Source organism: Azolla caroliniana, unplaced genomic scaffold, assembly GCF_043228905.1.
Source record: "Azolla caroliniana isolate FFs.n. ecotype wild unplaced genomic scaffold, voAzoCaro1.0.p SCAF_4, whole genome shotgun sequence".
Lineage (NCBI taxonomy): Eukaryota > Viridiplantae > Streptophyta > Polypodiopsida > Salviniales > Salviniaceae > Azolla > Azolla caroliniana.
The window spans coordinates 21,991,120-22,000,497 of NW_028230439.1; the positions used below are offsets into that span (position 1 = coordinate 21,991,120).

Consider the following 9,378-nt stretch of genomic DNA (forward strand, 5'->3'; position numbering starts at 1 on the left):
AATTGAAACATATAAAAAAAAAGATCTCCAAACACTTAAGAAGAAATACACGCATATATGAAGAGTTAATGTTTTCCATTTTTTATTTTATTTTTTTCTACAAAAAGTAATTAATTAAAACAGAAAAAAAGAGATCTCCAATTCATTGTTTTTGATATTCTTTTTTTTCATTTATTAATTAATTAATAATAATATTATCATTATTCATGTGTTATTGTTATTATTGGGGTTTTCTGTGAAGCGCGATGACTGTCTGTCTGCGCGGAATCCTCTTGAAACCCTAATTCCCGATCTCTTCTCTGCAGTTGCATCTGCTCATTCTTCTCCTTCTTCGCAATCCTAAAGTTTGGATCCCCTCTCTGCGTTTCGAACTGTTCATTCTTCTTCTTCGTCTTCCTCCAAACCCTAATTTCGGATTTCTCGGAGATTCGTTCTATTCATCCTTCTTCTTTGGATTCGTAAGATCCGATAAAAATCTTTGGTTCTTGATCCGCACCACAGAGGAGAAAAGAAACACGACTGTGATATGGATACCTTCGTCATTGCATCATCTCTGCGAGTCTAAATCCTAAGTAAGTCATATGTATGTTTCTTACTATTTTTTTGTTCTTTCTGTTGTCTGTTTTGTTCGTTTCTCCAGCTCTTTTTTGCTATATTGATTTACATGTTCTGATGAGAACTAGTCATATTTGGAAGTGGATCAGATAGAGAGATGGTAGAAACACATCGCACACAGTTGTATCACGCGGTGGCAGGGGCTGGAGCAGGTGCTCACCTTCTCTAAACTATTTATTAGCTCTGTAAATTGGGATATAGAATGTACGCATCAGAATAATCAATCACAAGTTGTTAAAGTCCTTTATTTATTAGCGTTGTGAATTGGGATATAGAATGTACGCATCAGAATAATCAACCAAAAGTTGCTAAAGGCCTCCATTTAATTGGGGTGCTCATTCATTAACTTACCATGAATAGTGTCCTTCATGCAGGTGCAATTGCTGCGACTTTTGTGTGTCCCTTAGATGTTGTGAAGACACGGTTGCAAGTGTATGGGAATTCTGTTAGAGGTTCTCAACGCCAAGGTAAAAGACATGGGGCTTTGTTTCGTCCTCACACATTTGAATTATGCTGAATATGCAATTACAATATAACTAACCATGCGTGGACATTAAAACATCCATGTAGTTCGCATTCAAAAAAGTCCTACATATCAATCTTGAAGGAACTTTGCATGGTGACTCCCACAAAAGTCTTAAAATATCAAATATTTTAACTTTAGGATGGAGCCTGGAGCCAAGAAATAATGCTTTGAACAATATTTTCTTCTTTTGTGCTCAAAGCTCGGAACAAGATCACACTGCATGCTATAATGGTATCAAACAGGAGTTCATTTTTGGGGATCAAAATGCACACTTGATGAAATTCATGTATATTGTACTGGTTAATTTTTGGCTTCTATTTGTAAGGATTTGTGAGAGATACTGGATGTGAAAGTGTCTCCATGAATGTAGAAATTGAAATTGTATGTGCTACTGGTTGCATTTTACTGGCAATTGTGTTAGAATCTACAACATTTAACGAATATATTATTTTTCTTAGATGCAGAATGTAAGGAATTTCTGGCCAATTGGTACCATCACAGGCGTCCGTTGCTAATATTAATGTGTTGTTTTACAGTAGGAGGCATTGTTGTGGGAACTCTGCGGAAAATTGTAAAGGATGAGGGCTTCCGGGGTCTATATCGAGGTTTATCACCCACTATGTTTGCCTTGCTTCCAAATTGGGCAGTAAGCTTCTGATGACCAATGCCTTGCAATTATGTATTATATACACATTTGTCTGCCACAAATAGTCTGACCATCTGGCTACGATCCAATATTTTGTTTTGGCTAGAAGACATCATGTATTGCCAACCAGGAAAACAATACATGAATGTGTGCATTTGCTGATGTAAAGAAAATATTGTTTAATTGTAGATGATGTATGTGTGTTTATTTCAGTGATGAAACTCCTTGTTCATGTGCGGATATGTGTTTCTTAACAAATTGCTATTATGTATGTATGTGCATCTACCTCCTTGCATTTTAAGAAAGGTGTATAAATGTGTATCTTTTGATGTTAAGAAAACATCGTTTAGTTGTTTTCTGGATGTATCAGGGCGTAATGTTTGAATCTCATCTCTTTAAGTTGCTACTTTTTTTGTTCGTTTAACACAATGAAGACATTTTAATTGTTGGCTGAAGTTTTAGTTTTGGTTCTTGTCTCAGGTATACTTTACTGTCTATGGCCATTTGAAAAGTAGGCTCGAAACAGAACATGTTATAACTGACTGTAAGTATCTTTGTAATGCAATCTGTTTCCTAATGGCGATGATTGCAGTGGCAGCCTGAATACGGATGAATGCATGCATGCATGTCGGTGTGGGCACTTTTTCTTGTGACTCTTAAGTATCTTTTTGTATAAGCTGGGTCAGAAAATCATGATGGTTGCAGTTTTGAATGCATGTAATGTTTGTTTCAGTTGTCTTATTTTCTTTTCAAAATTGTATTTTCATCATTTGAAATTAAAAAAAAAAAATCACCTTGTCTTAACATCAAAAGGTACAAGATTTACTTTTTATTTTCTTGAAGTTACATTGTACTAATCATTAAAATAGGTTTAAACTAGGGCTGGTTTCATTTAACAGTCTAAGAATCTGTTTGAATTTCTATTTCTCTCTCTCTCTCTCTCATCCACCCTCATTCTTTGTTATTAATATGTTTGTACGTGAGTGTGTGAACTATGTGCATGCTTGCTTATGTATGTGTCTGAACAATTATTTGCAGGTGGTCTCTCAACCAGATGAATTGTGGGTAGTAGGCCCTTAAACTGGAACATGATTGGTCCAATTAGCATTGAATGGCAATGTTTCTGTCCAATCATTAAGTTGTGCCATTCAGTAGGGATTAGAGCAGACATGATTTCCTTAAAAAAAGTTAAAAATTGAGTGGGCTAGGATTATTTTTGAAGAGGTAGATGCTGGGATAGGAAGACCTACCTTTTTCAAATGAACCTCTTCTGGTGTACACTTCAACATTGAGATTTAGGTCTGGTAGAGAGAAACAATTGAATGTGAAAATCTGCATAAAACTTTGTTAAGTGGTTGTCTTATTTACTATGTCTCTTAAGATTGTTTTGGAGGCTGTGGTGGTGACTTTTAGTTGCTGAAATAGCCATAAACAGCTGGTTGTGTTTCTAGGGACTGAATTGTTCTATTATTTATTAATAAAGAAATATTCAAAAGGGGAGCCAGTGTGTAGTGCCAGTGTGTTGTCAAATTTCTTGTTCAGGTGCAGTCTACCTTGTTGGGTATGAGAAATTAAAGTCTTAATGAGTCCAAAAGTGTAGGTCGGTGTTATTTGATTATATACAAGTTTTCTAACGCTGAAAATTGAAAAGGGGAGCCAATCTTTAGGGCCAGTGTGTCATCAAATTGTTTATTCAGTTGCAATCTATCTTGGTGGGCATGTGAAATTAAAGTCTTAATGAGTCCAAAATATGAAATATTTGTTTCTTTATTTATATACAAAGCCACCGACAATCTAGCTAAATTGGCAGTTCCATTGTTTTGCTACACTGTGGAAGTTCCACACCGATTTCAAGTTGCTTGCTAGTTAGTTTTGAGCTACATGCATACACTTCTATTGTTAAATCGATATATAAAGTACACTAAACTAATTAGCACCTAAAAGACTGACCAGATCAAGAGAATCCAAGTCAAGATTAGCAAAATGAACGCTGTTGGGACAATGTATTACAAAGTTACCAAAATTATTGCACTAGTCAGTGCATTAAGTTCTTTTCTCTTCCTGCAGCTCATGGTCATCAAATGACGGTAAATAAAATGTCTTTGGGTGAAAATATTTTGGCTGCTGCTGGAGCCGGAGGTGCTACAAACATTGCAACAAATTCTCTATGGGTTGTGAAGACAAGACTGCAGGTATACTGATAGTGGAGTGATATTTTTAAATTATAACCTAAAATCTATTATTCCTGTTGAGATTTATGATTCCATTCTTCCTGTGTTAACTGTAGAGGCTCTATTGCTTGATCAAAAAATGATCTGAAATAGAGCAGCCATTTTATCTGGAAAACTTGCTCATTAAATCTTTGGTCAAAATATAATTGAGTAAACAGCACATTATGCTTGAAAATGGATCTGTATATAGGATCACTGTTGATGCTTGATCTTAAACCCTTCTCCACACTTGCTGTGCATGACTTGCAAAAGCAGTGAGGGCCCCAGATCTATGTTTCTGTAGATGATTGCTGGAAATGATGGTGTCAATTTTATCTTGCGAAAATATGATATTACATTATTTTGAATCCTGGTGATCATACTTTTACTTGTTGCCCGAGTTCTTTTATCTCCCTCCAAACATGGGTTTTGATCGTGCAATCACAGCAGCCTCTATAGCAGTAATTCTGCAATGAGTACTTAATTTTGTTTTTATCAAATTCATTATAACTTAAACTGAACATGATTTTGCTTCTTTGCTAAAGAAAATTCCTCATTAAATTTTATGCATAGTTTATAATGCACTGTGTCAAAAAAGATTGCATCATAAAAGTGCCTTTACTTTCTTTGTGGGTTTCTACTTCCTTCCCTTACTTTGTATGGATGATGTATATATGTATGATGTACATCAATTTGACACTGTAAAACACTGTATTTGAAATACCAGTATATGGATCTCTGTCAGTCTAGAAAAATTGAATGGATTTCTGGGCATACAGATGGAATGATAGAACTAAACAATTTTAAAGTCACGATTTAGGGAGGCATATGTTTAATGCTTGAACCATACAAATTATCTCATGCAAACTGAATGAGCCCAGGGTTGTATATTCTGATCAATACATGAAAGAATTGTGCATTAACTATGCTGACTTCAGCGGCATGCTGTGCTAATCAATTCTTGGAACATTTTGTGTTGAAGTCTTGAAATAGCAGAGAGAATTTAATAACCGGTGTACCATTTTCAGTAATTAATCTTTATTGTTCATAACATTGAATAGATGGCTTGATAAAGTTGGTGCAGATCCCCAATCTTCAAGCATTGTTTTTAGTAATAGTCAACTCAATTATCGTTACAGATCATGACTTATGAAAGCAAATAAAAACACAGAATAATAGGAACAGTGGCACTTATGGCCAAAAATTCTATGACTCCAGCCCTGGCTTTCGTGCATGAACCATCTTTAAGATATGAAAAAAATGACACGTGAGTTTTGCCAGTGTTGCTGCAGACTTTGAATTAAAAGATGGAACATTTCCATGTTTGAGCTGAGACTAGTCTGGTGTACTATTTTGCCAACAGTTACCAGGGCATTGCAGTTTTTACATGTTCTTCCAAAGTTGTTTATTTTTTGTATATTACTTGTTAGCTGGCAATGCTTTAATTTTCAGCGCATTTGGATTTATTCCATATTGCAGACCCAGCACTTGAAGGCAGGTCATGAACCATATACAAGCACCGTTGGTGCCCTTCGTCGAATATATACCGAGGAGGGCATTCGTGGCCTCTACAGGTATGTCTCATCTCTGGGATGCCTGGATAGTGTACATTGTTCTTTAAGCTGATTGTTTATTTATATTGAACAGCGGCATTGTTCCAGCGTTAGCTGGAATAAGTCATGTAGCAGTTCAATTTCCTCTTTATGAATCACTGAAACAACATTTTGCTGAGAAGAGTAAGATATTTATTATTCTTTTAAAATTTAATAAAATAGATCATTTCTGTTTATGTCCTTTGGGGTATACTGTAGTTGATTCTATTGGTTACACTTAAGCCCTACAAAATCACTGTGGAAAACATTTGAGGTTTATAGTTTGCATGATTATCACCCGTGGATCCAAATCCAGGTTGTAATATAGGAACGGATGGTGTGAGCTGATAATGATAGTCTATTTTTTTCCGTTTAGTTATACGATGTTATTCATTTAAAAGTTCTAATGGTGGAAGACAAACTTTCAAGGTCCTACTTCATTTTTTTGCTTCTCACTCACTCACTCACTCAGTTACACACACACACACACACACTCTCTCTCTCTCTCTCTCTCTCTCTCTCTCTCTCTCTCTCTCTCTCTCTCTCTCTCTTTCTTGTGTTGCAAGTTGGAAGTACTCGCCCGTTCTTATGATGGGATAAATGTGTGGGTGATGGGTTGGACAGATCTAACTTGAAAATTTAGAATCTAGTATAGGAAGTTTTAGAAAATGGAAATAGACAATGTTATTAATGTAATAGACTCTAAAGTTCATACATATTTTTTGTTGTTTTTAACTCTCCTTCGTTTGTGCTTGCAAGTTGGAAGTACTTGCTTGTTCTTACAATGATATGTATGTGTAGGTGATGGCTGGGACAGATCTAGCCTGAACATTTAGAATCTAGTATAGGAAGTTTTAGAAAATGGAAATCCACGTTATGTTAGATCGCAGCTTTAATAATATGTACAGTATTTGTCTGCTTCGAATTTTAGAGTAGATCTTAATGCTGCTACTTATAAGACCATCCTCACGAATTGTATTATTATCATATTGGTAAATTTTTTAGCAAGTCTGTCGATGTTTTGGTCTGAAAGGTTTTGCTGAATTATTATTATTATTATTATTATCTAAATCAGAGGGTATCAGTCTGGAAAACCTAAGCAGCGGAGATGTCGCAGCTGCATCGTCAATATCAAAAGTTATGGCATCAACCCTAACATATCCTCACGAGGTAAGGTTAAAGGCCAGACATTATTCTCTGTTTTGATGAAATATGATATCAACCTATTACTGCTTTGATAAGACTAGTTGTAAGATCATGAAAGTAAAACGAAAATATGTTACCTGCCTGTTTACTGTTTTATAGTTCGGTTGTAAGGTTGTCAAAATGCAAAGAAAATATGTTAAAGAACCTGCTTACTTAACTGCTCTGAAGTCATAATGTACGGTTGTCAAAATGCAATGACATTATATTAACTGATTAACTGCTGTGAAGTCAGGTTGTAAGGTCAAGATTACAAGAGCAAAGCTGCTCCAAGAATGCGGTAATACGCTACAAAGGAGTGATTGACTGTATTCGGAAAGTATACTTAAAGGAAGGCATTGCAGGATTTTATAGTGGATGTGGAACCAACCTAATGAGGACAACTCCAGCTGCCGTGATCACATTTACAAGTTATGAATTCTTACTGAAAAAGCTGGAGAAAATGTTTCCGTCCAGTGGACCTGAGCTTTTGAAAGACAGAGAATCAAACAATAAGAACAGCTCCTCATCTACAAATGTGAAGCCTTCTTCACCTTTGCAACAAAAAGATCGATTGCATGCCCCAGGCCAATAAAAACTGTGATCTGTCAAAATTTGTTTTGGTTATTTATTGAATTAACACCCTCATCTGATCTGTTTACCAGGAGGGTTGAGAGTAAAATTCACTCTCCATTACAAGATGCACAAATTGTGAGAAAAAAATGGGCTCAATATTCTGCGGTGCGCGAGAACGGAGGAAATCCTCAATGAATCGTTGTAGTTTACTGCTAATTTTAGTAATCGATGCTCTTGGGCAGTGGGCGAAAGTTAGCAATCATCTCGATTCTCGGCTAATATTCGTTATACTAAGCCCTCCACATGGTTCTTTCATTGAGAGGTTATGGTTGAAGAGTAATTCAGAAGGCATGTGATATTGTTTGATTCTTTGCACCTACAAGGAAATAAATAGATGCAAATATATATGTATATATAATGCATAGCTATGTATATGCATGTGTAAGGTATATAATTGATGCCATTCATTGGGTGTGTTGAAATGGCAATTTTGCTATTCATATCCCTACCAAGGACCCAATTTATGGTTTTGCATTTTATTTCTGTTTAGACTGGAATTTTTTTCATCAACTTGTTCCCTGAATATTTGTAATACTAATATCAATAAAATTGTTTATGCTGCAGTCTCATTGTCCTATATAATGTACATTAGATTGTATTCTCCCAATGAAAATTAGCAATATTTATTGTGGTTTTGTAATGAAAAGCATTACAACTTGCTGTTTTTGATTAATGGTTTATCGAGCAAGTTTTAAACAATGTCATCAACAAAAGCAGATATGATTGTAAAACTTATTGTATTTTAAAGTTGATATTGATCATGTTTCATATGCTTTATCGGTATGTTATTTTTAACTTAACAATGTCTTTCAATGCAAGGCAGCTTGTTATGCACAACTTAAAAGCATGATGGAATTAATTATCTTGACTCTTACGTAACCTTGATGTTTTGCATGTAGTGACCTTTTGTGCGATAATGAGAATGTTTATAATATTTATTTTCTAATACTCGATGATTTTAATTTTATTTGTGAACAATGAAAATTTGGTCTCTCTACTCTTATTGATTATCATCTTCTTACCATCAGTATGTGTCTTACTTGTGTATGTTGATATGCATGGATGGTGACTATCATGCTCCTTATGACACATACAAAGATGCTTAAACTTATGTTATTGTATCCGAAGGTTACATTAGCTCAGACTACTTGAGTATGTTTTGGTCATCATCCTACTCTAGGTGCCTTTCTTAAAGGATGACAAGGCAACTTTGAGTAGACATGAATGCTTCTAATCCAAGTCCTTGCTTATGAGTCATGACATTGTGTGCATATCCTACATAGAGTAGAGAGGCGAGTAGGTATGGGAGATTATTCTCCCACTATCCAACATTTAATGATATTTCCTCATGGATCCTAAATTTTCTTATAATGTAATTAAGTATACCTAGGTTTTGGATCATTACACCAGGTGGATGGTCAACATTATAGTGTGGCCATGGGTTTACATATTATGCGAACACTAGAGGATCAAATTTGTGACATATGGAGGGTAGGATTGTCTAGGTTACCCATTATGGGTGATCAACATTATGGTGTGCCCATCCTACAACATATAATGTGGATGAATCCAAACGTAGAAGGCTCAAAATTGTGATGTATAAAAGGTGGGATAATTGAGGCTTGTATTTGCAACTTCATCTATTGTTTGTTGGGACTTAGAATCCTTAATGGTCAGATTAGGTTTTGACAATGTCTTTTGTTTGGGTGGGGCAGGGTAGTTGTCAAAGGAGGGGTTTTGTGAATTCCTTATGGCCATTTGGACACAAGTCGATGGACCTCATTGGTCACAACCAACTCTTAGGCTTGTTCAATGCCTCATCTCTTGTTTTTCGTGAGCTCCCCAAAAGATTCAAGGTGATGGACTTGGTCTCTAGATTATCAACAAACTTGGCATTTGTTGTATCACTTGTCTAGGCCTTGGCATTGCATGTCGACAAGACAATGACATTGACCACTGGATGAGGTCTTT

General features: G+C 35.6%; 1 protein-coding gene across 3 annotated transcripts; it reads left to right on the forward strand.

The window, feature by feature from the left end:
- Positions 1-223: 223 nt before the first annotated feature.
- On the forward strand, positions 224-7,970 carry LOC147865416 (nicotinamide adenine dinucleotide transporter 1, chloroplastic-like). 3 transcript variants are annotated; one of them, XM_087318217.1, is made up of 10 exons: positions 224-572; positions 684-767; positions 990-1,082; positions 1,678-1,787; positions 2,268-2,331; positions 3,855-3,979; positions 5,477-5,571; positions 5,645-5,733; positions 6,665-6,759; positions 7,028-7,970. In XM_087318217.1, exons 2-10 carry the CDS (start codon positions 713-715, stop codon positions 7,364-7,366), a joined length of 1,065 nt encoding a protein of 354 aa, XP_087174343.1. In that variant the 5' UTR covers positions 224-572; positions 684-712; the 3' UTR covers positions 7,367-7,970. The 3 variants fall into 3 exon arrangements, with proteins under 3 accessions (XP_087174343.1, XP_087174341.1, XP_087174342.1); XM_087318215.1 differs by having other exon boundaries at positions 697-767; XM_087318216.1 differs by having other exon boundaries at positions 705-767.
- Positions 7,971-9,378: the final 1,408 nt, after the last annotated feature.